Below are 21,057 nucleotides of genomic sequence, written 5' to 3' on the forward strand. Positions count from 1 at the left end.
AAAAAAAAAAAAGAGATTAGGTCCCTGCATGTAACTCATACAAAGTAAACACACACAGAGCAGGGTGCTGCTCTTGGCAGTGACCCGGGCAGAAATACGAGGCTTGTGTCTGTGCTCAAGGGCATTTATTTATAATTAAGGCACATAACAGTACATCAGCAGCACAGTGCTGATACACAAACACAAGTAACAGTGAGGACGTATTCATGGCTTGTCAGTTCTGGGCAGTAGTGTAGTCGAGCTGGTTGAGATGTTCAAATTATTTCCACAGATACAAAGCTTTCGAGAACTGTTTTTTCATAAAAGCTGTTAGTATACTGTATAGTATCACCACTGTTTGTTTCATCTTTGGTACACACCCAGACACACAAATATATACTACTCTCTTCCTCTCTCTATATATATATCTCTCCATAGGCTTGTTTGGTTGCATATTGAGAACAAAACAAGAACTTTATCACATTATTGAGAAAACACCCTGCTAACCACTGTTGTGCACATCAATAAGGCCACTTCGGTTTAATTTAATGCTTCACGGTGTGTAACGAACTGTCCGAACAGAAAATAACCCAAGTGTATTGCTACATCTGCAGTGCAAACATTTTTCAAAAGGCACCAAACGCATCCTAAGTTAAAACTCTTTTCACGCAAACTCCTAAACCACTTTTCACTGACGGCTTCATTGAGACCGAATGATGAAAAATCACGCGAGCCACATTGTGAGACGCAGAAATAAATCTCAAAATGTTATTTCCACCGTGACTCCAGTGAAACGCCGAGGGGGGACGTCACGTGACGGTTAGAGATTTGCTGAGAATGACTCCAGTTATAAGACCAGGTGTGTGTTTAATGTATGAATCTCTCAGCTTTTTCCTAAATACGCCTCAATATTTAGTCATTCCAGAGCCCCGATCCTTCTTTCACTGCTTTTAAGAGATTAGTTTATTTCAAGCTCTGTCCCTTATTCACTCTGAACACGCTCAGTGGCAGTTCTGGCATTTAGGATGACACTTCTGCTTGTTGACGTTGCAGCGACATCCCCCGCTGGTGTCTCCAGGACCCTGCAGGAGGAACAGAATCAGAGAAGATGATATGAAAAAACATCTATGTCATATATGTCAATATGTGGTTATGGAGAAAGGCACTGGGAACAGAAACTTGAAGTTGCTTCCAAAATTTACTACTCCTGTAGTGTACAACTCACTGGGCCTCCAGTTATCTGTAAGAGGAAGCTGACACAGCTGGCTTGTTATGTATTGTGGCTTTTGCGAATATAACCCATCATAAGCTGTTGGTCGACCTATTTAGACAGAGGTTTACTTTCTTTTCTTTCTGTTTAGATTTTTTCTCTAAAGCCTTTAACAGGGAGACTCCTCTTGTCCCTTTAACTGTGTTATTTAGGGTTGTTGAACCTGGAAGACTGAAAGATACTTATGACATTGTCAACAATGTCTATTTTGGAAATCTGAGAAACCTCCAATGTTAAAATTACGGCTGAGGGAACTGGGAAATGTGTCACCTTTAGAAAAGACTAGATTCATTATGGCAAATCGAGAGCAATCATTTTACAAAATCTGGCAACCAGTAGTAAATTTATTAAAAGGCTGAAATGATTAAGGTTAATGTTTGTCCATGTTTAATGTACTGTCATTCAGTGTCATCTTGTGAATGAACTGTAAAGGATTTATAGTTATTTAGTGATATCACCAAAGTTTTAGTTTTTCTGTGTTGTTGTTTTTTTTGTTTTTTAATATTTGTTTGCATATTTGTTATTTGCGTTTACTTTTCACTAATAAAGGACGAAATAAAAAAGAAACTGAAGCAGTGTCCAGTTCTATTCTTGCATGACAGGGTTTATATGGCAGGTTTCTTACCTTCGGCCCCCAGCGGGGCCCCCTGGTTACCCAACAGATTTCAGTGTGACAGACAGTGCAGCGCAGCCAATCACAACCATCCCTCTTCTGCACAATGATGCCACACTGTGGACAGTGCATGGCCTCCCCTGACTGCACAAGGGTCTGAGACAGAAAACCAGTGCAAAGGGAAGAATAAAGGGATAAAGTGAGAGGAGACCACGCAGCAGGTGAGAGCTTTTATTTCAACGTGCTGTAGCTTTTAACAGCTCACCTTTAGTAGATGCGTCGTCCTCCAGGCTGCAGAATCATTTATAGCTCGAGCTGCCAGATCGTCCTGGTATTGCTTACAGTTCATCCCCTCGTGTATAGCCTGAGGAGCACGAGAAAACATCTTTAAGTGCTCGTAATATCGGGTCTAATGCTTTAAAAGCTGCCTGAGGGGAACAAACCAATTAGAAACTTGTGATTGTTTTCAACTGTGTTGTTTCACTCGCTTCTTATTACGCATCCGACTGATCATTCATTCATTCATTCATTCATTCATTCATTCATTCGCTGTAGCCAGCCTATCCCAGGTGAGAGTCCTCTATCACAGGACTCTGACTGTTAAATACAAGCGTTATAAAAATATTTATCCAAGTACTCATTTATGCATGAATCCATCCTTTTTTTAAGTTTCCCCCACAAATTTAAATTTCTTTAAATGCACATTAACACAAATCCAACATATTTTAATAATAAAGGGATTAATGTTTAGAAGATGTGTGAAATAATAAAAAAAATGAATATTTGAATAAGTTAATATTAAAGGGAAAAGGATAATAAGTATAAAGATAAAATGTTGCAGAGCACACACAAGCTAATGCATCACTTTAAAACTCTTTGAGTAAATGATTAAACACTGTATTGTGGGACACATATGTTGTACGTTTCCTACTTTGCAAATGAGACAGTTGTGTTTCCTGCAGACGGGGCAGTGGAAGACGTTGACGGTGTCCTCGTACACACACCAGCCCAGACAGTCGGGGGTGGCGCAGTGATAGCTGCCCTCACACCGAGACTCCGCCACCGAGAGGCCTCTCTGCAGCCAGCGCTCGTACTCGTCCGTGGACACCAGCTGCACGGGGGAAGAAGAAGAAGAAGAAGAAGAAGAAAGCCGGGTTTAGAAGTGAACTGGGTTTTGCTCGTGATTCCTGCGTCGGCCGGCGTCGCTCACCGCTTTGATCTCCCTCTCCTGCAGGGAGCGGGCGCAGGAGTAGGTGTCGTCTCTGTAGGGACACGGCACCTCGGGCTCCTCGCTCAGCATGATGACCGAGCGCAGGCACTCTCTGGACGCCCGCACACAAAACACACAAGCGTCACAAAAAACACAAATCCAGCGACGCAGGCGGTCTCCCACAAACCCCCCCCCCCGATTCTTACTTGCAGAAACAGTGGAGACACTCCCTGAGTAGGACGCCCTCTCCTGGCTGCAGATCCATGTAGCAGATCCTACAGTCCACAGGCTCGGGATTAGGCACCAGGTCCTGACCGTCCATCATCACCAGCCGGGCGAAGTTCTCCATCCGCTCCTCTTCCTTCGCCTGGGAAAAGGAGCGGTGTTGTTTGGGAACGTTTCACGGACTTTTCTGTCCCTCCGGGTTTAGGTTAAGCTCACGCACAAATTCTCACATACAGGCACATGTACAATGTGTAAAAAGATTTTATTTTTTGTCCATTTCACAGAGTACATACAGTTGCAGTGCAAAATTAAGAACTAATACATTCAGTTCAGTGTCGACTTCTCATTAAAAAGCCACTTGATGCTGAAAGGCTGCAGAGATCGTGATCGTAAACCTAACACCTGAACAATACACTGTGTATGTTCATGCATTGTTCAAATAATTGGAAGCTTTCTGACGAGGAAAGATTTATGTAAAGATTTTTGGTACAAAATTTGTTCCTGGCGTCAAATAGAAAGGAGAACAGCAGAGATCCTAACTTAGACCTGTTACAGTGCTGCCACTCGCAGGCAGCGTGTCTATCATTCATAAGCACCTATGAACAAAAAGATTTAAACGTGACATCAGCTGTTCTCATACAGCTAGCGTTATGTAGTATCTCATAAACTTGGAAAACAGCGGCGCTTGGGCTGCACCTATACCACCACCCGGATGGAGATATCAGGATTAAATAAGGCTTAAATAGACTTCGGTGCAACCTCATAAAAGACTAAAACTACATTCATCTTCAGAAATGGATTCTTTCATTTGATCTAACGTTGATTGTCAGTTTATCTGCGAGGAAAATCCTGCTACGTGATAAAAGTGTCTGAGGACGGGACGTGAAAGGAGGCAGTGTGTGCGCGTATGCCTGTGTCTGTGTGTGTTTTCAGTAGTCCTGGTCCAGGTTAAACAGGATTGAGTTGTTTTGAAGCCCAGCACTCCTCAGCACCTCTCTTCTCCCTTTCTCCTTCAAAAAAACAGAGACAGAAGAGAAGAGAGTCAAACTGAGAGAGCCGGAAAGTTTGAAGTCAAAAGGAATCAATTTCAGACGTCCCTCTCCGTCTCGTTTATTTGGATTTTTTTAATTTGGAGCCCGTGAGTGCATGGGCATGGTCAGCGGTTCAGGTCTGAGTGCATTTTTCTTTGTCTTTTTAATACCTGCTGGTACTGCCTGATGGCCTCCTTCTCCTGCTGGATTCGTCTGAGCTCCAGTGGATCAGGTCTGTACCCCCCCGGGATCACGTAGCTCTCAGGGCGGTTCGTGCTGCAGATCTCGCAGCCCGGCCTCGTGGGTTTGTTGATGTAGGTGCAGGAAGGACAAGACCAACCCTGAGGCAGAGGCTGGCGTTAGTTATTCAGTGTGTTCAATGGGTTTCATTAAACACATGTGAAAGAACAATCCGCTCTGGTACGTTACCTGTGCAGAGGCTGCGTTGGGGCTCAATGCTTCGTTGAGTTGCGGCATCTCTAGGTTAGTGAGATCTCTGATCTGACTAATGTTTTGTCTCTCCGACCCACCTGAAGGAGAAAAAATGTGTGCGTTAAAACATGCATGTAGGTGCAAACTCTCTTTTCCATTGTAAATGTCAATCAACCCTTGCGTACCGTTCAAAAATACTTCCTTTTGTATCGTTCATGGCTGAAAACTGCCTAAATTTGCTGTAAAAATATATCAGTAAATATTTGTTCAATTGTTTTTGCTTAAATCTGTTAATCAAATTTTTAAATAAGTCACAGATATGAGTAAAAACACATACAAAATGACCTATTTTCAATATGAAAATGATCAGAAACAACAGATTTTTTTATCACTGTCTTGGACATGTCAAAGATCAGTAGCATAATTGACTTTTGTGCATATTTAGTTTTGCATATTATATATTGGAGTGAGATGGAAAGTAGCAGAGCCATAACTATAGAACGTGAATTTGAGTGAAACACAGAGTTTGTTCATCCCTTGTGAATGCGCCACATGAAACTCAGACGTAGGGGGGTAATATAATATAATATAATATATGAATCAAAGGACGTCCTCAGGTAAAACTAATCCATACAAAAGGGGCTAAATATTGTCACAAAGGTGCAAATCAAAACAAGGGACTGTGTCTAGCAGGGCAATCGCTTTGTATCAGCTCTTTGCAACCAGATACAGGTGTGTGGTGTTATAACATGTGGGTTGTAACGCGACTGTATTGTTCTTTCCAGTTCAGTGCAAAGATAAAATCTTCTGGCATTGACCTTTCTCGTCCCATAGCGTCTCTTAAACGTTATACAGCTGCAGAAACATTCACTTATTCATTCATAAAACATGTTTACATTCGAGTGGTGTTATAGTCCAAACTGTAAAATGTACAGATATGACTTGTTGACGTCCCTCTCACCAATGTTGCTGCTGGTGTGGAGTCTAGCAGGAAGGGTGGCGTAATGCCTCCACTCCTGAGATGAGGGACCGTTTGCAGAGGTAGAAGGAAGCGAAGGGTTTTGAGGAGACAGCGACGTGGGACTGAGGAGCAGGGCACTCTCCTGGTCCTGCTGGAGAACTTGGCGGGTCAAGCGAGCGTGACGGGCTGACAGGAGGTACAGGAAGGCGGTGTCACCGTCCTGACGGACGCCGTACGAGGCGAGGGACCGCTGGTCGGCGCATAAGCACCGGCCGATGACCCAGCGCTGCACCCGTGGGTGAAAGCCATACTCAAGAAACATCTGAAAAGGAAGTCAAGTGACGGAGAGGGATTTCAACAAGGAGCCGGAGTAATAGTGACAGAAAAATTAGCATTAGAGTGTTTCTTAACCTGCTGCTTCAACGATGCGGTCGTCATGTGTGGGAAGACTTTCACAGTGACACAGCAGGACGAGGAAGAGTCCTCCACTACCACAGTCAAACTGGTGAATAAAATGAAACCACATTAAATCACAAAATTATATCTTATAACGGTTTTTTTAATTTTAACCTCCTGAGACTCCTGAGCTTTTATTTGGTTTTAATTTCTCCATGGTATTTGGGATTAATAGTATAAAAAGTATAAAAAACTAAGCATCATCTTCAAAAAGAAATGTCCTCATATGTGGACAAAGGGCTTATTTCACTATATAAAACAATAAGGCCACCAGCAAAAACAGGATTAGAAACTTGTACTTGCAAATTAGTGACATTTTAGCTCTTTACTATTGACATAATTTGTTAAATTTACGAGTCATATCAAAGTAGAAAAGTTAACAAGCTTAAATGAACAAGTTTCAATCATAAAATTCGATGAAGTTTTGGTCCTTGTCCACTTTTGTCCCGTGATCAGCTGCAGAATGAATTAGCCAATTCCCTCAACAAATTTAAATTTCTTTAATTACACCTTAACATGAGTCCAACATATTTTGGTAAAGTGATAATATTTGTAAAGCTTAATATTGAATGTGTTATTATGTTCTTACCCCGACTAGTGCATTGACCTTTTGCTACCACTAGGCGGCAGATTAAAGAGTCCACTTTTAAATAAAAACAGAATAAGCTGCCACACACCTAAAACTTGATGTCCCCATATGAGGACGCAGGGTCTCAGGAGGTAAAATATTACTAATCATGTCTCTGTACCTGATTTCGGTGTCCTCACTGTCTCTGGTCGAGGGCTGGATCTTCAGGGCCGCGTGTTGACGAGCGAGCGTAGCAGCAAAGACAGAAGCCGACTGCATGTCGCCCGCCTCTATGGCTTTGGTCAACTCGATGCACGTCTCCTCTACACATGAACCAGGACATAAACCATTACGCACAAGGACGCTAAAAACAATTAAATGAATGATTGCATGACTGCAGCAGAGCATTTAAAATGTAGATGTCTGTGTAATGGAACCAGGACGACTAGCACACACCTGTTCGTTGTAAAGACAAAGTGTTGTGAGAGTGGAGACCATCGAGGGCTGGCTGTGGGACGTCTGGAGGAGCAACTGGCAACACGCAAAGAAAAAAGGATTTAAATAACAAATTTTCCCTTCTTGAGTAAGTCAGGAGTACAGAGGAAACAGGCCAGAGTACAGGGAGTTAACCCTAGAGAGTCAGGTGATTTTCATCCGAGCGATTTTTGTTTTGATGCTGTTGTCTGATGTCATTGAAGGTTTTTCTACAGTTTGGTTAATTTGGCATGAGAACAGGTGAATAAAATATAACTAAAGGTAGTTTTACCTTCACAATCACTAGCTATGTTTATTTATTCGATGATACTAGACTTAGCTAAGAGGTCCTGGAATTTAAATTTAATTCTTATTAAGAGTAATGCTCATGAATAAATATTTACAATGGAATTAATTTGGTCAAAAACACTTTTATAGTCAGCACATCATTTTTACCGACTTAAAAAATTACATTTTGGACATTTAGTCGGCCCATTGTCAGTTGCTGCGTTTCCATTCCCCCTAGAAGTGCACAAAATATTATATTATATTATATTTTCACTCTACCTTTTCTTTTCTGCACTATTCAACTCAGGGTTGCATCAGCCACTTTACATATATTGCAAATTTTTATACGCAATGTCGTGTTTCTCTTTTTAGTCTACTTTATAAGTACATATATTTGCATATTCGATATAATCTCAACGTTTACACATTTTGGTTACACTTTTTTATTTAGTTGCTGCACCGTAGGACTTTGAAGAAGGTAATTTCAATCCTGCATTGTGTTGCACTTCATTGTCAGAACTGACAATGAAGTTGACTTGACTTGAAAACCTAAATATTGCAATAAAAAAAACAGTAAGGGAAATTTCTACAGTTTCAAAAACCTCTCAAATATCTAAAGCTAAAACATCTCTACGCTCTCGTGAGGTGGTTTCCATATAAAAGTTTAGCGCAAAGGTGCAATGGATACACTTTTTTTTGTATCTCCCCATCATCGGAGATGACAACACAGGGTCATGTGACCAGTTCATTTGAATCCATCTTTCGCAAAGTGAATTCTTGAGAAGAGAATTGTGGGACTTTATGAGAATTACAGCTCATTTGCAAAACACCCTTTTTTTTGTCAAGCAAAAGAAGCTTAACCCACAGGCAGATTCTTTTCTTCTTAAAACAAGATGATTTGATTGAATGTAAGAATATTTTGCTTCTTTCTAGTGATGCTGTTTTTGCAGGGTAGCTCCATTGTAGGTAGTTTATAAGGAACTATACATTAAAAATTCAGTATATTTTAGAGCCGTTTTATATGGGGACCCCCTGTGATAACTTTTTTGTTTTATGACACATTTTATAATTTAAAAGAAAAGAAAAGTACTTTAATTTATTTAATGAGAGGTATTTTTTATCGGGTGAAATATAGTGATGGTTTTTCGTTAGTTTTGCAGGGTCCTACTTCCACGCAACAACCTTTGTTCATTTATACATGAGACCATCACGTCCACAATTGTTTTATTTGTTTTTACACCACAAAAATGACTGAAATTCTTAGAAACCAGGCTTCCTGTGATCTGGTATGACTGTGTTGAGCAGCTGGGTAGCCGAGCCAGCGACTGCATTTCCCTTCTCTGAAACATGCAGCAGGAGCAAATCTTCAACCGCAAAAACAACACGTTTAAAAACCTTTGCACAACGGACGAACCAAATCCAGGATGAACCTACAGCAGACTGTTACAGGGCTGAAATGTCTGCCTCATTCATGAAAATATGTTCTTGTCTTTTCTGTTCGTTGCCGCAGCTTAACCACATTAACAGCAGAGGAAACTGTAAACCATATCTGCTGCTGATAAAGTACTGTTTGTGCCTAGGAAATGATAAAAAGGTCAAGAGGAGGGGAAACATAATATCAGCCCAAAAGAGCGATAGAGTAACTTTTTTTTTCTTCTTTTTTTGCCATTGTGAAAGAGTAAACATTAGTGTGTTACATAAGTAAATACAGACTAGCTTATTGTTATTTCCTCTGGAGCCCAAATAACAAGTTTTGTTACAGTGGTCCAGGAAGATGGTAGTCATGTTTAAAACCGGTGATCGGGCTCGTGAAAAGCTCTTTTGTTCGAATGAATGAATAAATAAATAAATAAATATGCTCAAACGACTTTGCTGCTGATACAGACACGAAACGTATCTTTGCTGTGTTTGTTGTACAGGGATCACAGGGAGCATTTGTCTGACCGACCTCTGTGCGCTTCTCTCAGAGAGGACATCAGCACGGTCGCCCACTCCTGAGCCTCCTGCTCACAGCGGAAGTTGAAGCTGATGCGGTCGCGCGGCGGCGCCACCAAGCTGAGCTCGTGGCACTTTGGCGACTTCACCTCGTAGTTCACGGCCCGCAAGTCAAACTCAGCGATGGTCTGGGGAAGGAGAAAGAGTCAGAGAGGTCTTGTATTTACATAGCGTCCCTCAAAGTGCTGATAAAATGTCAAAATCAAATGTATTCTATTCCAAATACTTGTCAGGGAACTTCAGAGCTGCTACCCAAGAGGGTTCAGGCGCCATAAATCCCTAAGTCGCCATGTTGGAGGCAGTCGGCATGGAAAACAAAGACTGGAAGTAGATCATGGAAAATGGTGAATTATTGTTGTTTTTGGCTGAACCAACAGGGCAGACCATCCAAAAACATTTGGAATTTCACAGACTGCCAAAAGTTATTACAAATCAGAGAGAAATCAGACTAAAAGAGTCTGGAAAACATGCGAATTTCTGACCATTTCTTGTCAGGTAATTGAAATGTTGATAGCAGCGAATCTTAACTAATTTTCTTATCTAATAATAATAATATAATTCATATCAAGCTACCTCGTGTGGCATTACTGACTTAAATCTAATCCTAACCATCCTTAAGCCATAATATACAGTAACAACACAGTTCTTAACTTCTTAACTTCCAGGTAAAAAGTCTGACCTTTATGAAAAGGACGACACAGATTGGGTTCCATCTGTTCAGCAAACATCACCTGAGCTTGATCTGAATTACATTATTATCATTACACTAGAAAATTAGTTGAGAGTCGCTGCAATAAACATTTCAATTACCGGACAAGAAATGGGCCAAACAAATTCAGGTGTTGAACAGACTTTTGCCTCATAGATCCTGGTTTAACTTTGCTAACCACACTTTTGGCATTATTTGTAATAACCTTTGACAGTCCAATACAATTCTAAATGTTTTCCACGGTCTATGTGATTGTTACAGCCGAAAACACAGCAAATAATTCCCCATTTCCCAGTTTGTTGCGCTTTGTTTACCTCACCCAGCGCCTCCAATATGGCGGCTTCCAGATTTCTGACACGCTGATGCCGCGACATGAAAACCCTCAATGTGTTTGTTACTGTTTTGTGTTGTAATTAACACTAACCTTGTGTAGGTCTGTCAGCTCTATACCTTCCTTCACCCACAACACACACACACACACACACACACACACACACAAAAGACAAACCAGTTTAGTTTTTTTTTTAAATTTCTTAAGACAAATAAGTGCATTTTGGACATGTTGTTGTCTGCTGGGTCTCAGTGTTGTGTTCTGTCCACTTTCCCTTTCCAATTAAAAATTAAAGATAGCTGCTTTTGTCAGCTCTTAGAGCAACAGTGCAAACTTTTGTGTTGTTGTTGTCGTCGCTGCAGTGAACCCACTCACCACACTCGGGCATGCGCCGCCGCCGCCTCCGCCGCCGCTGCTCTGGAGACACAGCCGGAATTCCCCGGACTTCCCCGGGTCCATGCTGAGCTGCAGGCGGAGTGACTCATCGCCTGCTCCGGGAAGACACAGAGGCCGAATGCCGGAGTGGCACACGGACACCCGAACCGACATGAGCACGGTCTGACAGCCAGCTTGACCCAGCGAGGCCCCATGGTGGCCGGGGACGGGGACGGGGACGGAGGCGGGGGGCTGGTCCGGAGGCGTGTGGCCGGGGCTCTGAGTCCAAGCCCCGGAGCTCAGCGACATCCTGCCGGGCGACTCATGTAGAAAACAAACGCGCGGGGGTCCAGTGTTGTTGTTTTGTTTTAACTTCTGCCCCGACTCGCTATGGCTCCCGAAAAATGTCCGTACACATTTGCGTATCTTGCCTCCCGAGTACTGAACAGCTTCCGAACTGACAGCAGGAAGCAAGTGCGTTAAAGTCCGAAGTGGAGGTTTCACTTCTCTCTTCCTCGTTTTTTTTTTTTTTTTTTACAAAAGTTTCGCTTCAGGCGCTTGTTTTTAGTCCGCGTAGAGAAACCCGACACCTTCCCCTGGTCTCATACTGTCCCGAACCCAAGGTTAATGTAGTAGTCTGATATGGTCACGACGACAGTGTTTGTTTGCTTTCACTTCCTGATGCGCATGCGTTAACTGTGATATTTGTGATTGATGGGCGCTTTTGTGAGAGTCGACTCTTTTGCCACGGCTCTCAAGAATCGGCTCTCGAACGGCTCTTTAGTTATTATCGTTTACAGCATAATGTTACAGCCTTACACAACAAATACAAACTACAGACTGTTTGTTAATTATGCCTGTAAATGACCACAGATTTCCTATTAAATATTTCAAAATTTGTATGTGTTTAATATAAAATGAATATATATAATTCTGCACTGTTTGATGTTTATTTAAAATTTGTGGAATCACATGTGTATAATTTTTATGTATAACTTTTTTGTATAAGGGACTGCTTCAACGCCTAAGTCCAATAATATTCTCATTTTGTGCAGTTATTCTGTTACAAAAGCATTACTTATACTTTTGTTTAATGTTTCAATAAAACTTTAATTGTGCAGAACCAAACTCAGTAAACAAACGTTATAAATATCCTTGTTCAAGTTTGTGGTGGAACCTGGTCTTAACATTATTTTTCACTGTGGAATCACATGTGTGTAATATGAAGATGCTTTACTCTGCCATCCCCAACGTCTTTGAATTTCCACCAGATTGCAGATGTAAGATTCAAACATTTTATTGACATGTGTACAGTGTAGAGACATGTTTCCCTGTACAGTGAAATTCTTCTATTTGCCATCCACCCAACTGCAAACAATGAAGCATCCACAGTGTCTGTCCCCCTCTCTGATTTCACATAATGGTATGTTCCTACGTCCTCACATGTGACTGACCACGTGGTGTGGCCTTCTATATCTATAATATATATATAATATATAGCTGAGGCGACTCTCACTCGTTGGGAATCGACTCTTCTGATTCACTACCAAGCACTGGCTCTTAAAGACGGCTCTTCTGTGCATGACACATCAGAAAACAGAAAAAAACTTCAGGCGTCATGATGAGAATGTGTGTACGCACGTATTTAACCACAAAGCGGCAGCAAAGCATCTCATTTACAAAACATGTGAACATGTGCCTGTTGTTACGTCTGTGCTTCATAAAAAAAAAAAAAAAAGAAAAAAATCAGCAGTAACTTGATTTTGACACATTGCTGTATTTTCTTGTAGTTTCTAGTAGTAAAATACAATTCAACACTTTTTATCCTTTATCGATCAGTCAATCAATACCTTCATTTGTCCCCATGGGACAATTGCTGTGCAACAACAGTGGGAGCAACACATCAATCAATCAATCAATCAATCAATCAATCAATCAATCAATCAATCAATCAATCAATCAATCAATTAATCAATCAATCAATCAATCAATCAATCAATCAATCAATCAAGTAAAATAAATACGTAGTAGATTTATAAATATACACAATCAATAAAGGTCAATTTGAAACCTCCAGAAAAATGTAATTAAAATTGTTACCCAAGATTATGTGTCACATACTTTGTTTGTTTTTTGACTTAACTCTTAAATCGCTCTCTGAATAAAACACCCCTATGTTTGATTGGCTCTATGTCATTTTTAAATGAATTCTTGTTCTCTATAACATCTGGTATGAAAAAGAATTTATGTTATGAAATGTTATATCCAGAGCCTGTGTCTGTTTCGGTGTCAGCAACTATAGCCTCACCTTTGGACTTATACACAACTGCCAAACATTTATTTATTTATTCCACAATTTTACTGGTTTAGAACCAATTTGCAGCATAGGTCTCTGTTTTGCATAAAACAACTAGCATACTGGTGCCCTTTATTCATTTTACTTACTTAACATTTACTTTACTTTACATTTATTTAATATACAGCATATTTTTTGTTTACAGTTCATTTTTTCTTACGTAATATAGTTTTTATCTGCACCATTGTACAGGAAATGTCTCATTTTGTGTTGTTTTAGTGATGATCTCACTGACATATGACGTGCTATTTAAAGTCAATAAGAGAAGATGTGGTAATTTACAGTGCAGGACTTCTTCTGTACAACTTTCCTTTTCTTTTTTTTTGGAGATACTCCGGCCTTTGAATCTCTTTCTGGATTGATCCAAAAGAAACAGCTGAAAAGCACAACACAGAGGACAGACATAAAGTACAGTCTGTTAGTCTGTGATGTGGTCGTTGATGACAACAACTCAACACATACCTTTGAATACGCTTTAAATATTTATCTGAATGAGTTTTTAATCATGCAGTTAACAGTGCACAAAGGGAAGGAGAAGGAGAAGACAAACCCTCAGGTCAGTTCAGTAAAGCATCCAGCAGCAAATTAGCTAAACAAGCAAACGATGAAAGCAGTCGATGTGAAATAATTGTAGCTGGTTTCAGAAAATGACAAATGTCTGAAAACACTGTAATCTAGCTAGATAGTTACCACTGAACAGACGCAGTAATAAGGAACAGATGTCACCAAAGATACATGTGTCAAAACTTACTGTCTAATTCTCTCATAAACTGTCAGGTTGTGGGGAACTTTACTCCAGGGTACCTCAGCCCTTGCGCATGCTTTTTTGTTTTTTGTTTTTTTGTAAGTGTCTCTGAAAGTCGTCTGTGTAGTGGCCTTTCAAGAATAACAAACAATAATAATGATAATTTAGGAGTTATTATGGTAATTAAATAGAGCTCGATGATGAGAACGGATGGTGCCGGCTGTACAGTGTAATCCTTGTGAAAGGTATGAAATGTCAAATGTGTCTGTGTGTGTGTTTTATGTGCATTGGATTGTAGCTTAGAGATGCAAATAACAAGGAGCTGCATGAGGCTGCAAAGGGCAAAGACTGCTCTCTAACAAACATATGGGGCATGGACAGGGATGTGGTCTGCTGCGATTCCACCGTACATTCTTTATGAATACAGGTTGATACAATTCAACCAGTTGCATTGTAAGGCACGTTCCTGTATGGTGTTTCAAATGCGTTCTCCATGTGCCGACGCTTAACTTTAAGCTCCTGCCTCTTGAAAAGCCTCTGCACGGCCCTGGTTCAGATCTGTGCAGGAAGGGATGTGAGGCGGTGACCTCCACGGCCCCACGTCCACGTCTCTAACCGCTGCTCCCTCCGAATGAAGCTCCATCTCATCATTTCGCAAGAGCGCGCAATTCGAGCCGTGGGCTGAGGTTGTAACGGAGTCACGTGTGGTTCAAACCGGTGGAATATTAGAATCATTTATCATTTAAGTGACGCTTTTACAGTCTACACTTTCACCTGCAGCGCTTCATTTGGAAAAGCACACGTGTTACGAAGGACTGAGTCACACCTGCACACAAAATAAAGTTCTGGCAACATCATTTACGCACATAAATGAGGGTTTTTACGATGGCTTATTATGTCAGTGCAATAAATGACAAGATAATGTGTCACTTATAACAAACACGACCCAGGTGGGACTTGAACCCACAATCCCCAGCTCCGGAGGCTGATGCCTTATCCATTAGGCCACCGGGCCACAAAACACTGCATCATCAGCTCTGTGAATCTGCCTTTTATCTGTTTATTTCTATTTTATTTTATTGCGCTACATCAGTCAACAGAAAACACGTATCAGTCAACACATCTAATTTTAAAATCTATGCATATGCCCCCATTAAAACTCCTAAAGCAACATAAAAAACGCTTTGTTCTGAATGAAAGCTCAACCGGAAACATCTCATTGAAATTTCCCTGCTTCTCGCCACCCAGTTTAAGAAAGAGGGGACACGGAACGTGGTCAATGAATGTCCCGGCCCACGCACTCTGCTGGTCACGAATTGCGAGGCAGTTAACAAAATATACTGTAGCACTAAAAGGGGAATGATTTAGACGGCGAAGCTCCGCTTGGCTCCAGATGTTAATCATTCTGGGGTTTTCAATCAATAACACATTCCTCGGGGCCTTCGGGTCCCAGAGTCACAAGAAAAGATTTTAACTATAAAGGCAAAAAAAAAAAAAAAACACATTATTATTATTATATTATTCTCCTGCATAAAAGGATTTTGCTCAATTATTCTTTATAGATAGATGCACAAACCGACATGAATCAAACTCAAGATGTGTCACAGAGCTGGAAGGGATGTGACTTCACAGCCCCTCAAGTGACACAGGTGAAATGAAGCCATTCATTTTCATGACTTTTAGATAAACACAAAGTGCCGTGTTTTAGATATCTGATGAGTTCAAGGCCTATAATCAGAGCATATGTGGGTCAAAATACAGGGTGAACGTATCGGCTGCATAGATCCAAACCGTACACACTTATCTTTGACTGAGCACCTAGAACAAACCAATCACATATATTCGGTTTTCAATAAAAGCTGCCTGCCATAAATCGTATTAACTTTATTATTTATGGTTATTTCGTCCGTGCCGTGTGATGACACCGCCTCAGGTAGTTATCTAGTCATTACTGCAGCTGCACTCTGAATCATGCAACCTGATCTCAGTCCAAATTGTGGCTGCCTACGATCTGAGACCGGGTTGGAGCAGAAGTGCAGCCCTCAGGTAGAGACGTGTACGTAAACCTGCAAACACATCCGTGCACGTCACATGACGGTGATGTCTGCAGCAGAGTGGAGCAAACTTCCACCTCAGCTCTCATCACTGGTAAACCAGAGTAGTAGTTTAAAAAAAAAAAAATAAACTAAAGAATTTTTGTTTGTTTGTTTGTAAAGATATGTGTTTTATGTGTTACCATTTTAATACTTAGTTTGGTCTATGCTGTGGTAAATTGTTTGATTTTTACCTAATTACAATAAGTTCTGTGTTGGACCTGAGGAATTACAGCCATTGATCCCATGATGAAGTGATGACTAATGGGGATCCTATTAAATAAACAAATATCCATAACTTTATATTATTTTAGTTTGGTTTGTGAAATTCACAAATATGGACAATGTGTGTTGAACATGGACGTGTACACAGGGCTGCTTCTGTTCGCTTTGATTATTAATTTGCAACTAATTCCTTGCTTCACAAAGTGTGGTTGGAAGTTCAAATGGTTTCGTTTGACCAAGATGCAGATATAAGTTTTCACATTTGAGAACTCGGGAGCAGTGAATGTTGGGAATTTGTGCGTAGAGAAAGCTTTAAACAACCCTAACAGTTAACAAAATGGCCTCAAATTAAGTTTCCTCTGACATATTTAGTGATTCTCAGCTTACAGATAAAATAGTTGGGGCTACAGATGAACACTTTTATTAAAGGTGGCTGATCAAACGGATCCACACCCAAAACTTCCAGCTGCATGTCTGTTATTTGACCTTTACTGACACTGACCGAAGCCTCAAGGCGACTTTACACCTGAATACATTTGACAGGGTGGATTTCTCTTCAGCTCGGGATTCTTCTCGCTTGTGATTCATCGCTGACCCTTTCTCAGAACAAATACATTTTAAAAAAACATATTCATGCTCAACGGTTTACGTGTGAGGTGGTTTATTCTGAGCTGATGTTTACATGAACCTCTGCTTTTAATCGGAACAGACGTTTTACAGACGTGTGACGGATCAATGAAAACATCATGTGACTGATCAAAGATGGAGGACTCTGGTCTTATCAGCAGTAGTTGTGATTGTTTTTACACATTTATTATTAAAGCAACGACTTGATTCAGAAAGTTTGTGGGGTCATATTCACTTTAGCTGCTGCGCTGGCCTTATAGTAGCCGGTCGTCAAGGTTTTCCATGCTTCAGTCTATCCCAGCTTCAAAGAATATTTGATTGACCTTTTCAAACAGTTCAATATATATATATATATATTTTTTTCTGTCATCTAAGCATGCGATAACGTCTAGATTTTCCAGAGTTGTTATTAAAAACAAGCTCAAACATCACTGCGTATTTACGTCCGGACAGAGCATCCTCAGACAGAACGGAGCTTCACTTCATTACGATTCACCGTTCACATGCTTTAGATCGGTTTGGAGGAAAGGAATAATCTACCCCCGTGACATTGAATGAAACTGGGCCTGTTTATTCTGATTGATGTGTTTATATGGAGCATTTTCATTCGGTTTGGGCTTCTATACTGACTGTAATCAGCACATTTGACTCCATGTAAACCCAGATAAAGATAAACACCTGCTCTCCAGATGCAACTTTACAGAGACCTGAGCTTTAGTTTGCTATGAATTTTTAATTTCCTAAAGGTATTTGGGATTAGTAGGACCTAAGAGGTATAAAAACTAAGCATCGTCTTTGGACGGGAAGTAGTTTTTGAAAAACAAAATGTTCTTCCCAACACGCTCAATTCATTGATGTTGTGAGTCATATCCAACTACAAAACTGATAAACATAAATCATCAAGTTCCAGCTGTAGAATTTAACGAGGTTTTGAGCCAGTGATGAATCCACACGTTTTTACACCGACTACAAAATGAAGCAGCTGCCAGAATAAACTTTACATCCTCATATGAGGACGCAGGGTCTCAGGAGGTTAAAGATCCAATCTAGATTATCATTATTATTATTTTCTTCATAGATGTGTTATATGAGCTTTGGATAGAGTCATTTGCTTATCGAGTGCAGCCAAGAGAGAGATATTCATTTAAAAAAAAAATAAAAGTTTCAAAAACTTCCAGCTTCTGGTGACGAGACATCTTGTCCAAGAATTGTCTGGTTCTTGCGGTGTCTGATTGTGTCCCGCCTTGTCCCCCCGTAATCAAACTGATTGATGAAAGGCTCATCAAAATACGCCCACCACAGCCTCGGGTCTGAGTCTGACAGACCTCCTCCGGCTGCCGGGTCTCCCCATGTCCACTAATTTAAAGTTGTCCGCATGTCATTGTCCTCCTGATGGACTGCTCTTCTGCGTGACGGACATCAGGAAATCTCCAAAACCAGACCCCCACCCCCACCCTCACCACCACCACCTCCATTCACAAAGGGAATGAGGGGGGGTTTGAAGAGGAGGGGAGGAGGAGTGGAGGAGGTTGTGATGCATCCTCTAGTCTGGGAATCACTGTGTGTGACTGACGTTCTGGATTCATCATCCAGCTGCCTCCCGGATCAGCCGCCTGGATATATAAGCTGGAGCACACCTGATCCACGGGAACGACTTCAGACCTCCACCAACTGACCTCAGCCTGCCACCAAAGTTCAGGGTAAGAATTTCACTTTGGTTTTACATCATATATATATATATTTAACTTATCTTCAGCCCAACTAATTCAGAACATTTTATAGTTTGAATACTTTATATGTTTCCTATTTTAACAATGTGAGGGATGACAGATCATAATAAGATTTTTTTTTAAAAAACTCTGTAACAGTCACTTTTTATTTATTTATATTAATGTTTTATGGTAGATTTTTAAATTTTAATAGTTATTTGAGCTTTGCTGCTCAGTTCTGAGTAAAAAAAAATTCTTAATTTGCATTGAACTGCACTTTATTTACATTTTCTCTGTACATATTTTGTGTTTTATTCAAATGTTTGTCTTATTTATGTGTGTGCCTCTGCAAAATGTCGTTATGTTGTAATAATGGCAATAAAGACTCTTCATTCATAGTAATTTAGATTTTTTTGTTTAGTTTTTTTGCGCATCTTAAGTGCTGTAAATATACTTTTGCTTTTCCTGTCAGAACTAGCGTCTGTTTTCATTGCCCTCTCACAGTGGTGAGTTACTCACCAGCGTGGTCTCCGTCCGTTCCGTCTAGCGCCCCCCTCCCTACCTACCCACCCCCCGAGAGACCGCACAGCATGCTGCCCGGGAGAGCGGCTCAGGTCCGGCGGTGCGTCCTGACGAGCCGCTGGCTGCCCGCGACCCTGGCGCTGCTCCTCCTCCTCTCCTCCAGCTTCAGCCGCGCTCACAGCACCACGATGGAGCACGACTTCCACATCGTCCACAATGTCGACAACAGAAGTAAGAACACTTTTTAACCTCAGTTATTTATTTATTGGAGTAGACTAAACCTGGACACAGACGCCAAAGGAAACATATTTCTGTTCACACAAAGTGACGCGACTTTATCTTCAAAATTTCATACTTTTTCCAGACCCTAATTTCCAGACTTCTCGGTAAAAAATAAAAATAAATAAATAAATAAGATTTATGGTATTTGAATAAATAGTTGTGTATAATGTAAATAAATAAATGATGGAATTAATGCTATTTTCCATGAAGCTGAATATTTACGCTGTTATGTCACCAAATAAAGATTAAAGCGAGATAATGTAGCTCAAATAAACGAGTTAAGATCAAACCCAGATACATTCTGTGCACTTTTTTCTTTTTCTCCATCCATCTATGATCATCTCCGTAGTCTCCTATGTGCTTCCACACAAACATGTTTTGGAAAATTGAACAGTCTTGGAAACATGAATGTTTTTCCACACACTTTTCCAGACCTGGAAATTAATAAAATCAAATTCCATACTTTCCACACGTGTGTAGGAACCCTGCTTCAATCACAGGAGGACGTAATAATATTGGATGATGGAGAAACGCCTCGTTTAATGTGCAATTTGCAAATGTGATTTTATTTCAGGCCAAATAGACAAGTGACAACTCAAGACAAATAGCTTGTAATCTGTTGTCAAGTGTAATAATCCAGTGCAGGATTCTTATTATTATGCTCTTTACTGATTACTGTTTGTTTATCTATCTATGGAGGAAGGGATGGTGTATCTCATGGTTTTATTGAAGAAAAAACAGCTTAGAAACTAATTTATATGACAAAACTGAAAGTTAGAGGCTTTGCTTGATATTATACTGACATTTAAATGATCTAAAGGCTTCAGACGTAAACACCGGAGACATCTCATCATTATATCAAAGACATGCATCTTAAATTTTGTTCAGAGACAAGAACTTTGTGCTTATTTTAAGATTTTTTGTGAAGCAGAACAACTTTAACCCATTGGCAGATACAAGATTTAATATGATATAAGAATATTTTGCTTCTGTCTAGTAAAGCTGTTTTTGCAGTGAGTTGTTAAATGTGAATTCCTGTTTTCAAACTGCCTCACGTCGCCCGTCGTTGTGGCGTCCAGGTCCAGAGATAGACCCGTTCTGGTACGTGGGGCGCGGGGTGCGACCCATCGGGCGCTTCGGGAAGCGACACAGCGGCGTGGAGGCTCTGGGCGGCGGCGGGGGGCTGCAGCCCGTCGTCAGGACTCTGGAGCTCCTGCTCAGCGGCCTCAGGAACAAGGAGGACCTCGGGAAGGAGCTGGACGGGGAGGACGGCGGCTGGTTACCATGACGACGCGTCCTCCTCCATACCCCTCCACAAACTCCTCTCAATTTTTTTTTTTTTAGTTACGCATTTGTTTTTTTTTAAATCTTGATGTTTTGCCTTCAGCTGTACTTCTCTCTGGCGCCCGCTCAGAGGTTCGTCCGATCCTTTGCTGAAAAAGAACCTGTTAATAAAAATGCATTCTATATTGATTAATACATCTGGATCGTGTGATTATGTCTGTGCGTGACCTTGATTAGAACCCAGCAGCAAACAGAGAACAGTTTATCTTAGGTTTGCAAATTTTATTTCTTTCATAG

At 40.8% G+C, this 21,057-nt stretch overlaps 2 protein-coding genes and 1 non-coding gene across 4 annotated transcripts; 1 reads left to right on the forward strand and 2 right to left on the reverse strand.

Moving 5' to 3' along the window:
- Positions 1-103: 103 nt before the first annotated feature.
- shrprbck1r (sharpin and rbck1 related) lies at positions 104-11,604 on the reverse strand. 2 transcript variants are annotated; one of them, XM_047568492.1, is made up of 15 exons: positions 10,918-11,604; positions 10,636-10,665; positions 9,456-9,630; positions 7,202-7,276; positions 6,927-7,068; positions 6,133-6,223; positions 5,722-6,043; positions 4,758-4,858; positions 4,499-4,669; positions 3,279-3,439; positions 3,073-3,184; positions 2,794-2,973; positions 2,128-2,226; positions 1,875-2,018; positions 104-1,061 (listed from the first exon to the last, which is right to left on the reverse strand). In XM_047568492.1, the coding sequence occupies exons 1-15, from the start codon at positions 11,224-11,226 to the stop codon at positions 981-983; spliced, it is 2,193 nt and encodes a 730-aa protein (XP_047424448.1). In that variant the 5' UTR covers positions 11,227-11,604; the 3' UTR covers positions 104-980. The 2 variants fall into 2 exon arrangements, with proteins under 2 accessions (XP_047424448.1, XP_047424449.1); XM_047568493.1 differs by lacking the exon at positions 10,636-10,665.
- Positions 11,605-14,960: 3,356 nt separating this feature from the next.
- Positions 14,961-15,033, reverse strand: trnar-ccg. Its single transcript has one exon. It is a non-coding gene; the product is annotated as a tRNA-Arg (tRNA).
- Positions 15,034-18,542: 3,509 nt separating this feature from the next.
- prlh2 (prolactin releasing hormone 2) lies at positions 18,543-20,957 on the forward strand. The gene is made up of 3 exons (XM_047568457.1): positions 18,543-18,663; positions 19,177-19,425; positions 20,556-20,957. Exons 2-3 carry the CDS (start codon positions 19,263-19,265, stop codon positions 20,762-20,764), a joined length of 372 nt encoding a protein of 123 aa, XP_047424413.1. The 5' UTR covers positions 18,543-18,663; positions 19,177-19,262; the 3' UTR covers positions 20,765-20,957.
- Positions 20,958-21,057: the final 100 nt, after the last annotated feature.

The sequence above is a fragment of the Mugil cephalus genome, chromosome 18 (genome assembly GCF_022458985.1).
Source record: "Mugil cephalus isolate CIBA_MC_2020 chromosome 18, CIBA_Mcephalus_1.1, whole genome shotgun sequence".
Classification (NCBI taxonomy): domain Eukaryota; kingdom Metazoa; phylum Chordata; class Actinopteri; order Mugiliformes; family Mugilidae; genus Mugil; species Mugil cephalus.